The sequence below is a fragment of the Malaclemys terrapin genome, chromosome 1 (genome assembly GCF_027887155.1).
Source record: "Malaclemys terrapin pileata isolate rMalTer1 chromosome 1, rMalTer1.hap1, whole genome shotgun sequence".
NCBI lineage: Eukaryota > Metazoa > Chordata > Testudines > Emydidae > Malaclemys > Malaclemys terrapin.
The window spans coordinates 95,606,577-95,627,644 of record NC_071505.1 but is presented as its reverse complement, the minus strand read 5'-3'; the positions used below and the strand labels follow the sequence as shown (position 1 = coordinate 95,627,644).

Below are 21,068 nucleotides of genomic sequence, written 5' to 3'. Positions count from 1 at the left end.
AGCAGAGATGCCTCGTACTTGTGTGAACAGTGCAGATAACTTCTGCTATGTTTGTGGTGAAGTGACTTTTGCATCACAAAAGCGCAGTATAACCACTATGGTTAAGAAAGCCTATCACCTTTATTTTGGCTGCAAAATTGGAGATCAGGACAAGAGGTGGGCCCCACACATATGCTGCAACACTTGTGCAACAAATCTTCGCCAGTGGTTGAACAGGAAAAGGAAATCTATGCCTTTTGCAGTGCCAATGATTTGGAGAGAGCCAACAGATCATACCAGCAATTGTTACTTCTGCATGGTGCCTCCAATTGGGAAAGGTGTGTCAAAGAAGAAAAAGTGGACTGTGCATTATCCAAACATTCCATCAGGTATACGCCCAGTACCCCATGGAGAAGGACTGCCGGTTCCTGATTTACAAGAATCATTCTCACTTGAGTCAGAAGAGGAAGAGGATGAAACTTCTGGTCCTGAACCATCAATGTCACAGGACCCACATTTTCTCCCATCCTCCTCCTCTGAACCACACCTCATAACACAAGGTGAACTGAATGACCTTGTCAGGGATTTGGAACTACCCAAGAGTAAGGCAGAGCTGTTGGGCTCCAGACTACAGCAGTGGAATCTCCTGGCAGGTGATGTTAGGGTTTCCATGTTCCGTGACCGTCAAAAGGATCTTGTCTCATTCTTCTTCATGGAAGGTGATCTTGTAGCCTGCAACAACATCGATGGTGTGATGGCAGCCCTCAACATCGTTCACGATCCAGATGAGTGGAGACTGTTCATTGATTCATCGAAGACGAGTCTTAAAGCTGTTTTACTGCATAATGGCAATGTTTTGCCATCAATTCCAGTTGGTCATGCAGTCCATATGAAGGAAACCTATGACAACATGAAACAACTTTTGAGGTGCATAAACTATGACCAACATCAGTGGCAGCTTTGTGGTGATTTGAAGGTTGTTGCTCTCTTGCTTGGTCTGCAGACTGGATACACAAAGTACTGCTGTTTTCTCTGCGAATGGGATAGTCGTGCAAGAGACTCCCACTACATCAAGAAAAATTGGCCACTCCGACAGTCATTGGAGCCTGGGATGAAAAGTGTTCAGCATCCACCACTTGTTGAATCAAGGAAGATTTTGTTACCACCCTTACACATCAAGCTGGGTCTGATGAATAACTTTGTCAAGGCCATTGACAAAACACAAGCAGCTTTCAAGTATCTCCGTGGAAAATTTCCAAGGTTAAGTGAAGCTAAGATAAAGGAAGGTGTCTTTGTTGGTCCTCAGATTCGTGAACTTTTTCGAGATGATGCATTTGACCATGCACTGCGTGGCAAGGAAAAGACAGCATGGAAAGCCTTCCAGTGAGTGGCAATACATTTTCTCGGAAACAACAAGGCAGACAACTACAGGTTGTTGGTGGAAAACCTCCTCAAGGCATACAAAAGCCTTGGTTGCAACATGTCACTAAAGATACATTTTTTGCACTCTCATCTAGATTTTTTTCCACCGAACTGCGGAGCAGTGAGCGACGAGCACGGCGAGCGATTTCACCAGGACATTGCAACAATGGAGAAACGCTATCAGGGCAAATGGAGCCCATCAATGCTTGCAGACTATTGCTGGACAGTGACAAGAGATGCTCCATTTAATGAATACAAGAGACAAGCCAAGAAGCGCCAAGTAGACACTGAAAAGGACTAAACTATGTACATAATAGTTTTTTGCCTTTTGTTTCATAATACATTTTATTTATATCATCCTTTTGCTGATTTTTAAAGTGTTACATAAACAGGACAGATGAAATATCATGTAAAGCAACCATAAACACATGAAAAGACTTAGGTTTACAATTTATGATTAAAACTCTACTATCTACACAATATACATAGACATAAAACGTAAAAACTTAAATATCTTACAAACAGTAACAGTAACAGTTGTTTTAATTGTCATATTTGAATTCAGCACATCAAAATACATAATAAATAGCACATTTTATCTCTGAAGCAGATGACTTCTCAAAAATTGTAGACCAGTGTATTTAATCCATTTTAGACCATGCTACTTCTAAGTGTTTATGCAACTCTTAACTTGTCTAATATAATCAAGTTGGCTAAAGTCGTGAGAGATATTAGAGAAAATAAACTATTAATATACCTTGGGTGTTGACCTTCAGGGCACACTATGAGGTCGATCTATATAGCCAAAGTTCTGTGGGGAGAGAGTCACAATAATGAAGACTGATGTCTGGGGAGAGGAGGGTGTTGATTGGATTTGATTTATTGCAGCTGGTTATTTTTTGTCTTGGAGGTGGTCTGTTTTGTATGACTGTATTCTAATTTTTGGCAAAGAGAGCTAGGGCTCTGGAAAGGCACTTTTAAAATATATTCTAATTTGAAATAGATAGGTGCTGAAATATTATGGGAAAGAGTTCCATAGAAATACCTATTAATTAATTACTTACGCAGAGTGTATGTGTTGGAGGATATTATGAGTTCTACTTTCTTTTCTAACTTTTTAAAAATGAATTAAATTCTGGTAAAAGGCCCCAGACCGATAGCCTTAGAGACCACTGTAAATCAACAGAAGAGATTACAGCACAGACACCAGATCTACATTTACCATATAATCACACACAAAGCCAACTGATCTGGAAGGAGTACTAGAACAGTCAATATAGACACAGACTAAGAAGTACAGCAAGTGCCTAACAACCAAGCAAATATTTTGCATGTGTATGAAAAACAGAAAACACAGGAAAACTTACTGTAGAGGGTCATCTCTCATCCATATATTATTCATGGTACAAGAACTTGTGCACACTGTACTATTTAGGGTTGCTAATTTTGGTCGGACTTATTCCAGGAGCTTTCATCACATGATATGTTCTTTAATTAAAGATTAATCTTTAATTCCTGGAGACTGCAGAACAATCCTGAAGGTTGGCAACCCTAGTACTGCTCTCTGCACGAGTGCTTGTAAACTTGTAATATAACCAAATGCTTTTCACTAGCAACCTTCTTGGAAGTATCTTCTGCTCCCTGGAGACCCTTAAAGTGATCTGCTGCCAGGGGCCTTAGCAGAGCCCAACAGACAAAGGCTACGCTGCTCTGGGGCCAGAACACACTTTTATTTTTTAAACTGAATGCAAAAAAAGAAAAACGATGTTAAAAGCTAGTGATATTGTAACGCTGACAGACCCTGGTCATCGGCAGGTGGGATCAAACAGGGACCTCTGGGGCTTAAAGCATGAGCCACTACTGCATGAGCTAAAAGCCAACTGGCTGTTAGCTAAGGCTGTAGAGCAAACTCATTTTATCTCTTTCTCTCTAAGTGGTCTCACTGTCACTAGATGTGACAGAACACCACACCCAGAGGTTACACTTTGTTACAGTAGCACTCGTGCCTGGCAGGATGGGTTCTCTTGGTGCAGTATGGACCGGGGGATGGTTATAGAGGAGCCAGCCTGCTGGGGTGCTGGAACAATTTTTATAGCAGGGATGCTGATGATGGGACCATGTATTTGGTGTATGTTATTACTACTTCAAGCCAGGGGTTGCAGCAGCACCTCTAGTTCTAGTACCACTGCTAGCGTGGGTCACTATAGTTCTGGCAGCTGGCAGGAGCGGACAGGCCACATCAAAGCAGTATGAACCAGGAAATAGGGACTGAGAGGCCAGTTAGTGTTACTACAGCACTCAGCAGTATCAGTGCTGTATGGACCAGGGGATAGTTATTGAGGGGCCAGCTTGTGTTACTATGGCACTGGGGCCCAACGCAACAGGCCATATCAGTGCACTATAGACCAGGGAACAGTTATCGAACAGCCAATTTATGTTACTGCAGCACTGGGGCCCAGCAGAATGACCCATATAGGAGCAGTATGGACTAGGGAACAGTTATCTAGGGGCCAGATTGTATTACTGTGGCACTGGATCCTAGCAGGACGGGCTGTATTGGAGTCGTATGAACCAGAGACAATTTACCGAGGGGCCAGTCTGTGTTATTATGGCACTGGGGCCCAACAGGACAGGCCATATCAGCACAGTATGGACCAGGAGACAGTTATCCAGGTCAGTCTGTGTTACTAAGGCCCTGGGGCCCAGCAGGACAGGCTATCTCGGCACAGTATGGCCCAAGGGACTGTGATGGAGGGCCCAGGTTACTGCAGCTGTTCACAAGCCTGATTCGCACTAGCTGCGCCCTGCGGCTGCCCTTTGACTCCCTCGGGCCCAGGCCCCCCTGGAGCGATGGGCGGGTGCCCTGCGCCCCTGACCCCAGAGGGCTGATCGCTCCGCCCCCCCCACTGGTCGCAAAGACAGAGCCACGTGCAAGAATAGGAGCTCCCCCGCGCCCGACCCAGCCGCCATCTTACTCCCTCCCCTTCACTTGTCACTTCCCTCCAGTCGGGTTTTCGCGCCAAACTGCGCCTGACCACACGGGAGGGCGGGGAAGGGGCGGGGCTTCGGCACCTTCTCCAATCCTCTTCCGTCTCCATGGCGACTCCCCGCTCGCTTCCGGATCAGACTGGACTAGGTGGAACGTCGCTGGGCCAATCACCGGCGTCAAGCTCCAGACTGGCCAATAGGGGCGCGCGTCTCCTACCTCGGTAGAACGTTTCTTAGCCCCCCCCCCCCCGCCCCAATCCCCAGTTTTGCCGCGAAAACCGGCTGGTCCGCGCGTGTCCGCTACTGGGGCGATAGGAGGTGACTGAGCCAGGGGGCAGCGAGTTATCAGGAGATCTTGGCGGGGGACAGAGGAGGTGGGGGCGAATGGGGGATGCCCTCGGGGGTTGGATGGGGAGGGGTTGGCCGTGGGGGGTCGGATGGGGGGTGGGGGGTAGATGGGGGTTATTGCAGGGGTGTGTCAGACGGGAGCGCTCTGTGCGGAGGGAGCCGGGCTAATCGTATCCACTTCTGTGCGGCTTGCCCAGGGCGGTGGAGCAATCTTCGCCATGTCCGGCTTTGACGATCCCGGCATTTACTACAGCGACAGCTTTGGGGGCGACCCGGTGGCAGATGAGGGTCAGGTCCGGAAATCCCAGCTGCAGAGGCGGTTCAAGGAGTTCCTGAGGCAGTACCGGGTGGGCACGGACCGGTCTGGCTTCAGCTTCAAATACAGGTGCTGCTGAGACCGAGAAGGAATCCCTCCAGCCAACTCTGCCTGTAGCTATCTGCCTTCTCTTCTCCCTTTGAAGGGGCAGCTGTTAACTTTCCTTCTAGCGTGGGTCCAATCTAAATAATTGTTAGCGCTTACATAGCGCTTTCACCTGTAGCTCCCAAACAGCTTTTCACTGGGTGGTCAGTGTCATCATCGCTGTTTGTGCAGATGGGGAAACTGAGGCACTGAGTGGTGTAGTGATTTCCCTGGGATCACACAGCATGCCAGTGACAGAGCAGGGAATGAAACCTGGTTCTGTAGACTCCCTGTCCAGTGCCCCATTCACTGGATTATGCTGCCCTCCATGGCCTGCACTGCAAAGTTTGGCTCTAGAGCTGCATTTCAAGTCCCCAGTTTCATGTTTCAGGGTGTTTAAATCTGGGGTTTAGTTTGGGTTTCTCTTTAGTGTAAGTCAGTAATGGGTTTTCATCCCATGTGTTTTGAGGTCTGTGAGGATCCCTCTGTGGATTAAATGTATTTCTACTTCATGTATTTTTAAACTGCAAGGTCTGTGATTCCTTTGTTTATAGACTAAGTGCTGAATTATTTGCAGGATGCAGGGAAATAAACAATGGGCACAGATCACCCAAGAGACTGAGAAATAACCAACCATCCATCTTTTATTTCCCTGCATCCTGATTTTTAAGGTGAACATCAACAATTCTTATTACATCATGCATTCTAAAATCCATAATTTGGGTGTGATGGACCTTCTCATTTGTGCTTGAAGTATGTGAACAGACTTATGTGAACAGTCTATGTAACTCCGATAGCACATTGGCACTAAACGTTACATGTACCATCAGGGCCAGAACTGAGCCAGGTCTAGTTCCATTTGAACACAATTTTAGAAAGTGGATTTGAATGCCCTCTGAAAAATCTGCCCAGTAGTCTGTCTCCTCTGTCTCCATTTCCTCTGTATCCCTTATGGAGCTCTCGTCACTTTCCTAGATCACCTTCCTTGCCAAGGAACCTACAAAATCTGTCCATTCTGCTTCCAATTTAACCAGAAGGTCACTTTGAACAATTTATAGGGTGGTGACTGGGTCCCTTCTGTGGTGGTTCCTTGCTCCTAGGCTTGCTGACTGTATGCATTTTCTAAGATTTGCATGATGCTTTCTGCCCTTCAAGTCGTACTCTTGTCACCTTGAAGGGATGAACTCAAACGGCATTACAACCTGGGCCAGTACTGGATCGAGGTGGAGATGGAGGACCTGGCCAGCTTCGATGAGGACCTGGCAGATTACCTGTACAAGCAGCCTGCAGAGCACTTGCAACTGGTAAGGATGGGGGATACCATGGAAAGGAGGACATGGAGGACTACTGTAAGAGTAGTCTTAGAACTGGCATACTGACAGCTAATCATGGGCAGTCAGGTAACCACAATAGCCCCAAGGATTCTTCTTGGTGTGAATGGCAACTTGAGCTATGTTGTTCCCTCCCCAGCTGGAGGAAGCGGCAAAGGAAGTAGCAGATGAGGTCACCCGTCCTCGCCCAGCAGGGGAGGAGACGCTTCAAGACATCCAGGTCATGCTGAGGTCGGATGCCAATGCAGCCAATATCCGCAGTCTGAAGGTGAGCTGAATCCACTCATGGTATGGAGCAGTGGGGACAGGAATTGTCCACTGGTGGATTTGACTGAGGCGAGAGCTGCTAGAACCTGATGACTTGCTCAAGGATTAGTTGGGAGGAAGGGGGGTTGGGTTGGATAAATGTTTTGGGTTTTGACCCATCTCTGCTCTGTTTATCAGGATAACACTGTACCAGACGACATGTATTGACTTACTACACTTGATGGGACTCGTTAGTCTTAGGGCTGCTTTACACACAGTTGTTGTAACACTTGAACATTGGTTTGAGCCAGTATAGTTAAAGCAGTACATTCCCTTAGTGTGGCTACGTTAACGCCAGTATAAAGGTGCTTACGCTGCTAAAGCTAATTCCCATACATTTAGGAAAATAAGCTATACTGATACAAGGCACCTTTATGCAGGTATATCCATGTCCATGCTAGAGGATGTAGCAGTGTAACTACTTAAGTAAAATATCTCCCTCCCCCCAATTGAAGTAGTTAAATTGATGCCAAAACTGTGTGTATGCCAGGTCTTGTTACTGTTTTGGTGGCAAAGTGTCAGTGGATTGGTATTCTGATCTGTCTGTTCATTAGGTGGTGAGAATTATTTCTGCATCTCTGAGAGTCTTTCTGGGGAACTCTGCTCTCTTCACCACAAACTTCTCTTTGATCAATACACTGCAAAATGCAGCAGGAAGAGACACGGCTATCAGATAATGAAGCTTCTTGTTAAAAAAGCACAGCCCCTTCCCTCTGGTCTGTGGCTGTGTAGTGCCACCTGCTTTGTCTGTGTGGGGGGAATGGCTCCTTCCCTGAGATGCACACCACAGCTTTGAGCCCTAATGCGTTACAGGAGAAGGGCTTGGAAAGGGAGCAGGCCCTTGGCGGGGAGGGAGGGGTTCAGCAGAGCACCGTTATTAAGATGATGCTCATAGCACATGCTAAAGTCCAGCTATTTCATTTTTCATTTGCAAATGGAACCAAGGAGAATAACCAACCTGGTAGGCTATTATATGGATCCAAACTACTGACCTAAAATATTCTGTGGGGAGGTGTGTGTTTGGGCGGGGGATGGCCATGTTAATTCCAAACACTCCTCCTTGATTCCCTGTATGGGCTGCTTTCCCCATGTTTCCCACAAAGCATCATACTCCTGATCCTGGCTGCTTTGTGTGTGAAGGCTGCTGTGTTTCCCCGCCCCCTGTCAGGCTCTCTGCCTTGCTGGGGTTTCCCTTCTCCCTGTGTGAGATGTTTTCTTACCACCCCCACCTCTCCTTCCTCAGTCTGACCAGATGTCCCATCTGGTGAAGATCCCTGGGATCATAATTGCTGCAACTGCTGTGAGAGCCAAAGCCACCAAGATCGCCATCCAGTGCCGCAGCTGCCGTAACACCATCAGCAACATCACCGTGCGCCCTGGTCTGGAGGGTTATGCCCTGCCCAGGAAGTGTAATACGTAAGCAATGGGAGTCCTTTCAGGAATCCTGGGTAGGGTGGGGAGACCAAATGCCTACTCAGTCTTCCTGGGTGTACCCCTGGCAGTGGATGCTGCATGAGTAGGTCTCACCTGGTGCTGGGATCTAGGGGACTGTCATCCAGCCCTTTCCTGGATGGAGAGTCCTCTCTACTCATCGATAAGTCGGTGGTGACTAAGTTAGTTGAGATGTGAGTTGAAGGCCTTGCCAGGTCTGCATGTGTTGGGGGTTAGGGTGGTTAAGGCCAAATGTTAGCTACCAGAGTAGCGCAACCATACTGAAGTGTGGTCTCTGCCCCCCTCCCGAGCTTAACGGGGGCAGTTACACACATGCTTCCCTCCTTCAGCACCTCACCTTCCCCAAAAGTCCTCTCACTGCCTTCACAGAATCACAAAAGTCCTTAAGTACCTGCTGAGTACCAATGGGCTGCTCACCTGGCCTGAGCTTTAAAAATAGATGGTCCTTGTCTCCCAAAGCTTCCAGTCGAAAAAGACTGGCTTTTTACTAATACTTCTAATTGCTCAGTCACCTGTGTGTGTGTGTGTAAAGATAAATGAAATGGCCTGCTAGGTCATCTGGTCCATTTAATTAATTACCCTCCCCTGTCCCCAGTGAGTGCATTGTTCTTTACAATGAGCCAGATTGTGAGACACTTTCTCACACTGAGGCTATGGCTGCACTACAGTTTATGTCGGCAGAACGTATGTCGTTCGGGGGGTGACTAAATCACCCCCTGAGCGACGTAAGTTACACCGACATAAGCGCCAGTGTGGACAGCGCTATATTGGCAGAAGAGCTGCTCCCGCTGACCGCTTCTGCTGCTAGCGGAGGTGGTTTTATTATGCCGACGGGAGAGCTCTCTCCTGTTGGCATAGAGCGCCTTCACCAGATGCACTGCAGTGCTGTACGTGTAGATATGCCCTGAGTAATACCTTACTCCACAGTATCCCCATTGAATTCAGTAGGGCTATTTATGGTGTAATGTAGCATTCAGCATGAATAAGGATATCTTGAAATGGCTCTGTGCACTTAGGACGGGCTTCCCAAAGCTGGTCTTCCAAGGGATTTGGATGCCCAATTTCCATTAGAAATGAACAGGAGCCGTGTGTACCAATCTCTAGGTAGACATGCCAAACCCGCAAAAAAAAATGCAGAAATTGGGCTTGGTTTTGGCTTAATTGGCTTGTGAGTTGCTTGTTGGTTAGTTTTTGGCTTGTAGCTTGTTGGATCTTTTTTTTTATTGGCTCCCGGCAAGGGAGGCAGAGAGTCAGGGGTGCACAGCAGGCCCACCACAGTCCCAGACTGCACGCTGGGGGGATCTAGTCACATAGAGTGCTGGGGTTCTTAGGGATTGGCTTGTTTTGAAATGGGCTGAGTTTGATTTCTGGTTTATTGTGAAAGTCGAGGTGCTTATTTACTGCGTGAAAATTGGCAACTGTGTCTCTAGGTGCCTTTGGAAATCTCCGCTTTTGTTGAAAATGACTTCCACGTCCCTTGGGGAACCATAGACCTCGCCAATAAATTTCAGTGTCAGGATGTTTCCCTGCTATTCAGCCTACACTTTCCCTTTTATCGTTTATCGCACTAACCCTAACTAAACCTCCTGGTACAACTGTAAATAGCTCTTGTCTTCCTTTGTGTTATAGCCTAGTAGGCTTTTGTCCCCACTTACTTGTTACTTACCAAGCTAAGCATATTTAAACCTCTAAAATCTTTCCCCATCCGTTCATCTCTTTTCCCTTAATCTATTTTATTTCTTTTCTCTGAGCGTTCCATTTTGCCTCCCTTTGTCTGTCTAGCTCTCTGGGGCAGGGGCTGGCTCTTACTGTGTCTCTAAACAGCACCCAGCCCAGTGGAGCCCTGATCTCAGTTGGGGCCTGTAGCGTTTCTCTTGTGCAAATAGCCTCCTCCAGTTTCACTGTCTTGTCAGAATTCAGCATCACAGTCTAAGATGAGGTGGCTTTTCACTTACCAAATCTGCCCACTTTGGGAGCTTCCATGGGGAGACTCTTCTAGGCTTAAAGGCAGGGATCCCAGCATGCCTTGCTGCCTGCTTCACTTATGGATGGCAATGCTAAAACTCAGCTGGTGTGTTTACAGGGCACTATTCTCTATCGCATCACTGGGTGCAAATAGAGCTTCCTCATGGTCTCTCCTGAGTCCTAATGCCACTGACTAGCTTTGTAATGATCTGTTTCTTTAACATTCCCCCTTTGCTCAGGGAACAGGCCGGCCGCCCAAAGTGCCCCCTGGATCCATACTTCATCATGCCGGACAAGTGCAAGTGCGTGGACTTCCAGACCCTGAAGCTCCAGGAGTCTCCAGATGCTGTGCCACATGGGGAGATGCCCCGGCACATGCAGCTGTACTGCGACAGGTAATGCCGGTTTCCCTTGCTGCCTGTCCTGAGGGTTGTTTCAAGGAGAGTCAATGGCAGATCCAGCCATTTGCTGGATGAGGTGATTATCTGGGTTTGGATGTATGTTGGGGACGCTCTTGTCTCCCCAGCTTTTTGCTGGGGGGGAAGGATTGGTGGGGAATGGATATAATCTTAGTTGATCCATATTTACATACCTACCTCGCAACAATTCCATGAGGCTTAATGGTTTGCAAAGTGCTTTGAGATCCTTGGATCGTGTGTGCAAAGTTGCTCAGTTACCATCACGAAAGGAGAGACAAACTGGAGCAGAAGAGGGTTGTTTTTTTGTTCGGCTTGAGGTGAAGAGGGTGACTTTTGGTGTGAGGTTCCTTTGTCTTGAGCGGCAGCTTCCCTGGTTCTCCAGTGCCAGGAATCTAAACACCTTGTCCAAGTTCGGATGGGAAGGAGAGGAAGAGATGAAGGGGTTTTTCCCATCTCCAATAGCCTCCCATTCCATCCCTTTCTTATACAGAACTAACATTCCTCTCCCCTTCCTCCTCTCAGGTATCTGTGTGACAAAGTTGTCCCTGGAAACAGAGTTACTATCATGGGCATCTATTCCATCAAGAAATCTGGCCAGACCAAGAGCAAAGGCCGGGATAACGTAGGAGTGGGAATCCGAAGCTCTTATATCCGTGTGGTGGGGATCCAGGTGGACACTGATGGCTCAGGTAAGACCTTACTTTGGTTTCCTCTACGGCTCAGGATATAACATGGAATTGGACAATCCTCCATTCTGAACAGCCTTTACCTGTGACCTCCCGCTAGTGACGCCACGGACGAGAACTGCTTTTCCATACAAAACTGCAGCACACGTCCGTCAATTCCACTCATGTAGCAAAGGTCACAAACTGGTCCAGATGGGACGTAGCTTTAGTCCCAGGTTCCCTGTGTATATGCACTTCTGCTTTCTTACACAGCTCTGTGGTGCTTATGCTTGGTAAAATTAAACAGGAAACCTCATCAGCTTTAAAAATCCAGCTCGTATTTCAAAAGCACGCTCAGTTTTTGTTCTACTCCCGATTCTCCACCCACCCCCAAAGCATCAGGCATAGCTTCCTCCTCCAGATCCTCATTTTCCTCCCCCTAGCATCAATCAGGCCTCTTGAGCCTGCTCCCCACATCAGGCAGTGACGTCACTCTCCTCTTTATGTCGGTTGCATCTTTCCAAGGTTGGTTGCCATCAGCTGAACCCACTTTAAGTCTTGCCTCTTTGTTGCAGAACAAAACTAATGCTTTAAGGTCCTCTACTCAGGGCTGCACTCTCAGGTTTCAATAGCAAACTCCGGTCCCTGCTGTGTATAGTGAACTCAGCCATACTTTCCTAGTGTTACTAAAGTAGTGCCCAAATCCACAGCTGTGCCAGACAGGTGGATTCTGGAGAAAACTCTGGTGGCCAGCCAGGCTTGATCTAGGTTCATCTCTGCTGATGACAAGTTCATTCATAGTTTACTTCCCTCCACCCTTTCTAGGCCGCAGCTTTGCCGGCTCTGTGACTCCACAGGAAGAGGAGGAATTTCGCCGTCTCACTTCCATGCCCAACGTCTACGAGACTATCGCCAAGAGCATCGCGCCCTCTATCTACGGCAGCACTGACATCAAGAAAGCCATCGCCTGCCTGCTCTTCGGAGGCTCCCGCAAGAGGTCAGGGAAATGAATCCGACTGGGCACAGTGGGAAGGGAGCAGGGGCAGAGATGTAACACAAGGCATAAAACCCTTCTGGGATCCTTTTCTGTTTCCTAGAAGCAGAAAGTTTCATGTCAGTGATGTTTTTGCTTGTGCATTGTTGAACCAGAACACCCCTCACCTCCCCCTCCTGCCTTTCTCTGCAGACTTCCGGATGGGTTAACCCGCAGAGGGGACATTAACCTGCTGATGCTGGGAGACCCTGGCACAGCCAAGTCGCAGCTCCTGAAGTTTGTAGAAAAGTGTTCACCCATTGGAGTAAGTGTCCTACGTAACCCAGGTTACTTCTTTACCATAAGGCGGAGACTTTGTATCCAAGCGAGTCAGTTTCTTTTTGCTTCACGTGTCATTGAGAATCGGAGCCAGTAGATGATTCTATTGATGGATCGTGGAGCAGAACAGAAGCCAGAGTGTGTTCTGCAGGGCTTGTGAGCTCGTGGGCCTGTTGATCACAGTAACCAGCAGAGAAATGGGCATAAGGAGTGAGCAAATATGGGTCGGAACCAGAGAGCAGTTCTCACAGGGTCACTTTCTGAATGCACCCATGGTTTATTGGAATATTTAACTGGGCATATTTTCCCCAGCCTGTTGGCCAAGCTGGCTGAGCTGCGTATAACAAACTGAACTAACTGGGGTTGGAAGATCAGGTGAAATAATTTTGATTGACTGCATCTGTCAGACACCGAGGTCCAAACTGAGACTGAGTGTGGAATTTTATTTCCATCCATGTTTTTCTGCTGTCTTCATCGACACTTGTATCCGGGCCCCTTTCTTCCTCTTCAGTGGGCTGCAGAGTTATGTTTGTTTCACTCAAGTGACCAAATAAGCTACTTTCTATATTTAATAGCTGCATCATCTGCCTAGGAGCCCTCTAATTCTTTGTAACTATTAGCCCAAACCCTGGCTAAATAAAGGCCCCTTACTCTGTACCTTGAAGGCTGCCGAGGCTGAATCTCAGCGTGTGCGTGCTGAGGAGGTACTCTCCGGGGCTCGAATCTCATCTTGCAGCTGCTGTGCCGGCCTGTAGCTATTATGAGGCTGAGGTCACAACCCTGCACTGGGTTTATTTCATTCTCTGGCTGAGTGAGGCAGATTTGGGGTTGCCATGGTGCCTGACCTATTGTCCTCTTCCTGGCCTTCCCTCAGGTGTACACCTCGGGGAAAGGCAGCAGTGCAGCTGGCTTGACAGCCTCGGTGATCCGAGACCCCTCGACGCGGAGCTTCTTCATGGAGGGAGGAGCCATGGTCCTGGCGGATGGGGGAGTGGTCTGCATTGATGAATTTGACAAGGTACAAACATAACACGCAGAGGGAAAGGCCGTGCCATGTTTTCTGAGGGTGGTGTGAAGGGAGGGGCCTTGGAGGGAACTGCCGTCTTCCCTCGCCTGGAGAGAAATATATGTTCTGCTACAGGAAGCGAAGGGAGTTCCCCTGGAGGGCGATGTTTTGTGCTGCAGTGTGGAAGGGCGGGGGTTGTTTGGTGGACGGAGACCTGTGCCCTATGGGGAAGGGCAGGAAAAGGAGCTGTTATCAGGAGGCAATTGCAAGAGAAGTCTCAATTTGTGTATCTTAAAAATATGTGAAACTTGAGTGTGCTGGAGGAGGAAACAGTGCTGGCTGCATGTGGCTGTCCTGTGAGCCCAGGCCTCAGAAAGGGATATTCAGCTGAAATCAAACGGGTATGACCTATTTTATTTTTCCCTCTCCACCCATTAACAAGATGCGGGAGGACGACCGAGTGGCCATCCACGAGGCTATGGAACAGCAGACCATCTCCATCGCCAAGGTGAGCTGCCAGCAAACACCACTGGCCTCCAACCTGCGTCTAGCCCTCTGTGAAACTGCAGAGCTGCTGCTGAGACTGGGGGAATGTGGGGAGAGAAGGGAGGGTGGGGTGGGAGTTGTAGGAATAGGCCCCTGAATCCAGCTCAGGGCTTCTTGCAGAGCAGAGTGACCAGCTCTCATGGACCCGGGGCCTTTGCCAGGAGGTGGCTGAGCCTCAAGCGTTGCCCTGGGTTTCCTGCTAATCACTGGTTTGGCTGGTTCTTTGGGGTTTGGAGCTACCGCCTGCTCTGGTCTGGGGCCAGCAGGTCCTGCTCTGGGGCCAGCAGGTCCTGCCCTGGGGCGATGTTTCGGTCCGAGAGAGCCTAAAGGAAATCCTTCTCCAGTTCAGCACGAGTGGAACCAAACTCCCTGTCTTCCCTCCCAGCCACCCTTCCTACTGGCAACTCTGCCATGCCCCTGGCCACTCAGGCTCATGCCTCAGTGTAACTTTTGATTCCTCTCTTTCTTCTGCTGCCCTAAACTTGTGCATTCTGCGATCACCAAATCAATCTACTTCTCAGTATTGCATCTCCACGAAGCACCTGTTCCTCCCCATTTCCATCATTAAATTTGTGATGGGAGGACTCCCTCGAGCACATCCGGGGTGCACCTCACAGCCTCTTCACCTGTCTGTAGAGCACCTCTCATGCTGTTGGCGTGATGTATTAAACGTGGCTTCCACCGATGGGTGACTTTAGTTTAGGGAGGTCTTCCTCAAATGAGGTTCATGTGGCAGTGCAGTCCCAACCCCCTGTACTTATCCTGCCAGCCTCTACCAGTAGGGACCCTTCCTTAGCCAACTGGATGCCACTTATGGAGCCTTATTTAAATGCTGGTATGTGTGAGGTTTCCTCAGGGCTCTGAGAACCAGAGGTAGAGGAAATGGTTAAATGCTTTCCCCACCCCCTGCCATCCCGGGATGCTTGTGTGTGATCCTGACATTGTACGCTGCATTAGGAGCTGTATTAAGAGCCAACAACATGGTTATTGTGTTGATGTTGGGCTTGACCTCCACTCCCCCTTCTATTTCCGGTGCAGGCTGGTATCACAACCACTCTGAACTCCCGCTGCTCAGTCCTGGCTGCTGCCAACTCTGTCTTCGGGCGCTGGGATGAAACCAAAGGCGAGGAGAACATAGACTTCATGCCCACAATCCTGTCCCGATTTGACATGATCTTCATTGTCAAGGATGAGCACAATGAGGAACGAGATGTGGTGAGGGCAGGCGGCGGGCTGGGTGTTACGACTTGCCTGGGTGGGTAGGACATGTGCAGGAGGATTAGCTGGGAGCAATGTTGGGGCAGAGGATTTGTGGAAGGGGGCAGTGGAGGAAAGTGTCTGCCCAGCTCACCTCCCAAGTGTGTCCGGTGCCAAGTGGGTTATTTGTTTTGAAGTACCTTGCAATGGACCTGCTACCTGTTGCCCTTCTTTAGCAGGGCTGAATACAGCACAGCCACTTTGGGTCTGGGGAAGGGAACAGAAATTTGGCAGGGACTGGAAGACAGAATTAAAGGTGTCTCCTGTGGTCCCAAACTCTGTGCACTTAGGTGCTGTCAGGTCAGAGCTTTAGAACAAAGTGCAAGGCCTGTCTGTTCTCCTGGCTTGCCCCAGATGAGAAGGGTGGAGTTGGCTTGTTCTCTTTTTGCCCTGGCACCTTCTGTCTGTAGCATTTGAAGGGCAGAGGGAATTCTGTTATCCACCTCTTCTCTGCACTGTTCCTAGACGCTGGCCAAACACGTGATGTCGTTACACGTGAGCGCCCTGACGCAAACCCAGGCGGTGGAGGGCGAGATTGAGCTGAACAAGCTGAAGAAGCTGATCTCCTACTGTCGAACGTACGTCTGCAGCGACTCTCGGGTGATGTGACGACTGGGCCAGGCAGCAGAACCACGTGCGGGCTGCAAAGCTTGCTGGGAATGTGCTGCGTGGTCCCATGCTGATGTGTTCTCTGCCGCTCTCAAACTCCTGCTGGGACTTATGGTTACACTCAGCAATTCTGGACCTGCTGCTGGGCCGGTCACCTCCTTGAAGTGACTTCACTTAGGCGGGCCCAGTGTCAGACCTGTAATTCCTTAGTGGGGGCCGTCAGCACTCCTCCTCTACAGTCAGCTCCCAGCGTCTTGGGTTATTTCCACACCTGGTTCTAAGGAGGGCAGGGTCACCTCTGTTTGAGATACCAGCTGGGCAAGTTCTCACCAGGGCCTGGATTTTCACAAAATCTGGCCTGGATTGCGGTGGCAGGGGAAGAGGCTTCACCATTGCACTGCCTAGGTAGGGGGGTGGCACTGTCTTTTCCCAAGTACTGTCTGGTTCATGGCGCTTCCCGTTCCCTTCTGACAGGAAGTGCGGCCCGCGCCTTTCGGCAGAGGCTGCAGAGAAGCTGAAGAACCGCTATGTCCTGATGCGCAGCGGGGCCCGCCAGCATGAGCGGGAGAGCGACCGCCGGTCCAGTATCCCCATCACTGTCCGGTGAGAGCACGCATCTGCCCGGGTGCAGGGAGGGACACAACAGGGATGGGAACCCTAGATGCTTGGGGTAATACTACAAAGGGAATATGGCCAGTGTTGCCCAAGTCCCCTGAGAATGGAATAGGCTCCAGGTGACCCCAGGCTTGCATTGAGTTGGACCCTGTTAAAGCCACCAAAGCTAAGTACATGCTCTAAGGCTCTTCTGTAAGTGCTTCACTCCTAAAGATGGCTGCTCCTCTCTTCTCCCCCTCTGCCCACCCAGCTGTCCTCACCGTTACTGCCTTCTGCTGGTGTAGGGATCATGAGGCTCCAGTGCAGGCTCTCACATAGCCCTGTGACTTCCATTGTTGAGAGCTTCACTGGAGGTAGAACCACCTAAGGGAAGGTGGCTAGGGCAGAGTAATAACCTACAGATACCAGTGGGTGTCTCCAGGCTGTACGTAGATCTCGCTTATGGTGGGAGTGGAAAAGGAGAAGACTGCTCCTTCTGGCCAGAGTTTTCCCCCCCATTTTCCTTCTCCCCCATTTTTAATGGACAACAGTGGCCTGAACTAGCGGAGTGTCTGCTTAGTGGTAACTGTGCACAACTATCCAGTGCTTGGGGAGGGCCCTGCCTTGGGTTAGGTGTTTCCCTTGGGTGGGAGTGGTAGTCATTGGGGAAAGACGTGGGACTCATAGACAAGGCCAGAAGGGATGATTGTGATGATCTAGTCTCCCCTCCTGTATAACACAGGCCAGAGAACTTCCTCCAAAATAATTCCTAGCGCAGAGCTTTTAGACAGACAGCCAGTCTTGATTTCAAAATTGCCAGTATGGAGAATCCACCACAGCCCCTTGGTAAATTGTCCCATGGGCCAATTGCTCTCACTTAAAAATATACGCCCTATTTCCAGTCTGTGTCCAAGCGCCCCACTCCCGATAGATAGGATGGGAGTGTTCTGCTTTGCACAGCTGGGAGTGTCTGGGATGTGATGACCCTTCCCCAGCTGGTAAAAGACTGTTTTACTCAGCGCTTCGGGATGTATGCAGCAGGCAGTTTGTGGAACGGAGGAATTTCCTGACTGAAGCGGGGAAGGGTTCTGGGGGAGTAGAGGCCCATGCTGACGTTGTTAGAAAGAGCTTCCCTGTGGTTCCCAGGCAGCTGGAGGCCATTGTGCGGATTGCAGAGTCCCTCAGCAAGATGAAGCTTCAGCCTTTTGCCACCGAGGGAGATGTGGAGGAGGCCCTGCGGCTTTTCCAGGTGTCCACACTCGACGCAGCCATGTCAGGCAGCTTGTCAGGTGAGGCCCCGAGCGATGTGTGTTACCTCCTCCCCCCAGAAACCTCTTGCAGTGTAAATCGTCTCCTTTGAGCCCACTCCCCTTTGATCCGAGTGTTCAGAATAAACCCCATCCCTCTAGGGGGGGGTGCCACACGGCAACCTAACCTGGTGCTGCTGGGTGGCTGTGGTGGTGACTCCCCCGGGCAGGGCAATGAGCAGGGCTGGAGGTGCCCCTCATTCATTCTGTGGCAGGTGTCATCATGTCACTGTAGTCCAGGCAGAGGGTTAGTGTAGTGCCTAATGCTCCCATCTGAAGTCGGGGGGGAGCATGGACTCTCCCAAACCCTAGATGAGGTGCTGAGTCTGGGTGTTTCCTTGTTCAGAACAGCAAGCCCAGGAGCTACAGGGGTGAGAGGGTTGGATCTCCAGCTATGCCATATTTCCATGGGAAGCAGCCCTTTGACTCTACTGTTCCTTTCGGAGGCAGAGGCTTATCCAGGGGATTTGCAGAGCGGTGTTTTTCAGAAGTTGAGATGAGGATTCAGCCTGGATGTTTACTATTCGGTCACCTTTTGGCTTGCCAAGGGTTGTCCAGTCTCTTGATTTTGTGGGGAGGGGACAGACTGGAGCTCGTGCGGTATCAGCAAGGTCTTTGGAGGAGCAGGGATCTCTAATCCAGTGTCTCCTCTCTAGGAGTGGAGGGCTTCACAACACAGGAGGACCAGGAGATGCTGTCTCGCATTGAAAAACAGCTCAAGCGCCGCTTTGCCATTGGTTCCCAAGTGTCGGAGCACAGCATCATCCAGGACTTCACGAAACAGGTGAGCCTAGTGGGTGTAGACCTGCCCCCACCAGGGAAGTCTGAAGAGCTGGGACACCAAGAACCTACAAGATAGCTATGGCTGTGAGGACTTTCCTGATATGTGGCTGGGCTCCTGCTGCTGCTTGTGTACCTTCCCAGTCAGCTGGGTGCCAGGGAGTGGTGTGAAACCAGGGAGGTGGGTGACTGTCTAGGGAATGCTGTAGGGGTTCTCCATTCTGTGCAGCTGTGTTGGCCCTGGGACCCCACAATGCCTGCAGTTCCAGCTCCTTCCACTATTTCCACTGATATTGGAACAGTCAGAATTCCAATCGACGACGCAGAGAAGAGTTCATCCTGTATTACAAGGCCCTTCCCTATGTAAACGTCTGTCAGTCTGGAATGACTTCAGTGTTGTTTCTCACTGGGCCATGGTGAACTTTCCTGGGTGGGCTGCCGCACCCACAGCTCATGGCTGTACTATGAAAGGCTCATAAGGGATTGTCATTCTCCTGCACCTCTTTTTTCCCAGAAATATCCCGAGCATGCCATCTACAAGGTGCTGCAGCTCATGATGCGGCGCGGCGAGATCCAACACCGCATGCAGCGGAAAGTCCTCTACCGCATCAAGTAATCTCGCTTCCTCACCCTCTTGCCGGTGGCCAAAACCATCCCAGGGGCCAGCTGTTGCGGATGAGGATGCTCCTGAGTTCCAGCAAGGTCTTAATGAAGAGGGAGAAGGCCCTGTAGTGCCGGCCTCTCCTGGTCATGGAAGACGCCTCCAGCTAGACAGCTAAATGGGAGGGCACCTCAGGTTTTAACCAGATTGATGGCCGGAAGGGCTGCTTGTCTTGTATCGCAGCTGCTCCAGGGAACATCATGATATTTTAATAAAACATTACAAAGCTTTTAGTTGCATTAAAACTTCAAATAAAAGGTAACGTTGGTACCAGTGGCTCGTGTGGTGTTCTGAAGAGAGCGGAGGGCCCAGTTTCGTGACTATGCAGGATTCTCCATTGCCTTGTGATCTGCTCTGCTTTGCTCGTGGCTATGCTGGGACTTTCATTTGCATCCCCTGGTAGCTGAGCCATGGGACACATTTCCTCCCTCAAAATGGGCCTTCAGCCATGTTGATTGAGGTCACATATACACATGTAAGTGCAAGGAGTGGCTTTCCACAAGAGTTGATCTTTCCCATGAAACATAAACCTCATTAGTGCAAAGACACATTATGCAACCTGCGACGTTGGGCCAAGACGTGCTGGCAGCACATGAGTAACTGACTGGCCCTAGGATGCTGTTTCTTTGTATGAAGCAAAGAAGGAAATCTGTTGCTTCATACAAAGAACAAGAGGTTGCTTGTTAAGCCTTTCTTCCAGTGTCTAAATGTATGTAACTGTCCTGTGAGGATTAGCTCAGGTATAGAGGCAACTGGCTTGGATTTCTGCTGCAGCGAGGATCGTCTCCTCTCGTTACATATGTGGGGCAGCCCTGATTCCACACACACATCACAATGGGTTTATCCTGCAGATAGGATCTTTCAGGATAGTTCTGTCCCAAGGCAGTGTGGTGATACTGCATCCAACACAAATAGAGTGATAGGTCTCCTAGCACTCACTGGCTCCTAGGGGCAGCATAAATACGGGTGAGAATCTTGAGTGCAGGACTTAAAGTCCTTGACAAAGAGTTATACTCCTACATTTTCAGAATAGAGACACCTTAGGTGCAAGCAAGAAGGTTGTGCCACATCCTAGAAAGCAACTTTCAGACACACACACACACACACACACACGAAATCCCAAGGGGTGGGATATGGAAGGATTTCCATGGTAATACATACCCATGGCCAGTAGAGGCCGCTAAAGACCCAAGAACACCATACTGTAATGCTACAACCCTAGGACAGCTCTGGGCCGTAACTGAAACGGAGAGGTGGGGCACTCTGTTTACAAAAAAAAGTAAATCCTCTTCAATTGGAGGGTTGCTAGCCCTAAACTCTTGGCATGTGATTGGTCACATGGCACCTTTTGGCTAGGGAAAGGTTCCCTAGTTATTCCTTTTTTTGGTAGTGGAATTCCAGCATAGTTGTATTTATTACACTTCCTGGGATGCAGCGAAGGTAGAGAAAGGCCTGAGCTATTGTGTTTGGATCTAGATTCTACCCCCCGTAGGGAGAGTTTGAATCCAGGATTTTGGTTCAACTAGGAGCTAATGTTAATCTGATCCAGATCCAAACTTCCCTAGCATGCAGGGCTGTTCTGGGTGTGTCTCTAGCTCAGTTTCCTCCCCCCGGTCTCCTTTTATAGGCCATGTCAGCAGGACCATCCCATCCAGGCAGTCTCATCTCCTTCCTACCACAATCACCGTGTGCTAGCTCCACAGCACTCCCCATCCCACCAA

General features: G+C 49.6%; 1 protein-coding gene across 2 annotated transcripts; it reads left to right on the top strand.

Moving 5' to 3' along the window:
- Nucleotides 1-4,642: 4,642 nt before the first annotated feature.
- Nucleotides 4,643-19,617, top strand: MCM5 (minichromosome maintenance complex component 5). Of its 2 annotated transcripts, none has more exons than XM_054016269.1 (17): nucleotides 4,643-4,707; nucleotides 4,935-5,122; nucleotides 6,315-6,441; nucleotides 6,608-6,736; nucleotides 8,018-8,190; nucleotides 10,431-10,586; nucleotides 11,133-11,299; nucleotides 12,101-12,272; nucleotides 12,462-12,573; nucleotides 13,462-13,605; nucleotides 14,036-14,101; nucleotides 15,178-15,354; nucleotides 15,862-15,974; nucleotides 16,480-16,608; nucleotides 17,746-17,888; nucleotides 18,563-18,690; nucleotides 19,201-19,617. In XM_054016269.1, exons 2-17 carry the CDS (start codon nucleotides 4,956-4,958, stop codon nucleotides 19,300-19,302), a joined length of 2,205 nt encoding a protein of 734 aa, XP_053872244.1. In that variant the 5' UTR covers nucleotides 4,643-4,707; nucleotides 4,935-4,955; the 3' UTR covers nucleotides 19,303-19,617. The 2 variants fall into 2 exon arrangements, with proteins under 2 accessions (XP_053872244.1, XP_053872245.1); XM_054016270.1 differs by having other exon boundaries at nucleotides 4,675-4,763.
- Nucleotides 19,618-21,068: the final 1,451 nt, after the last annotated feature.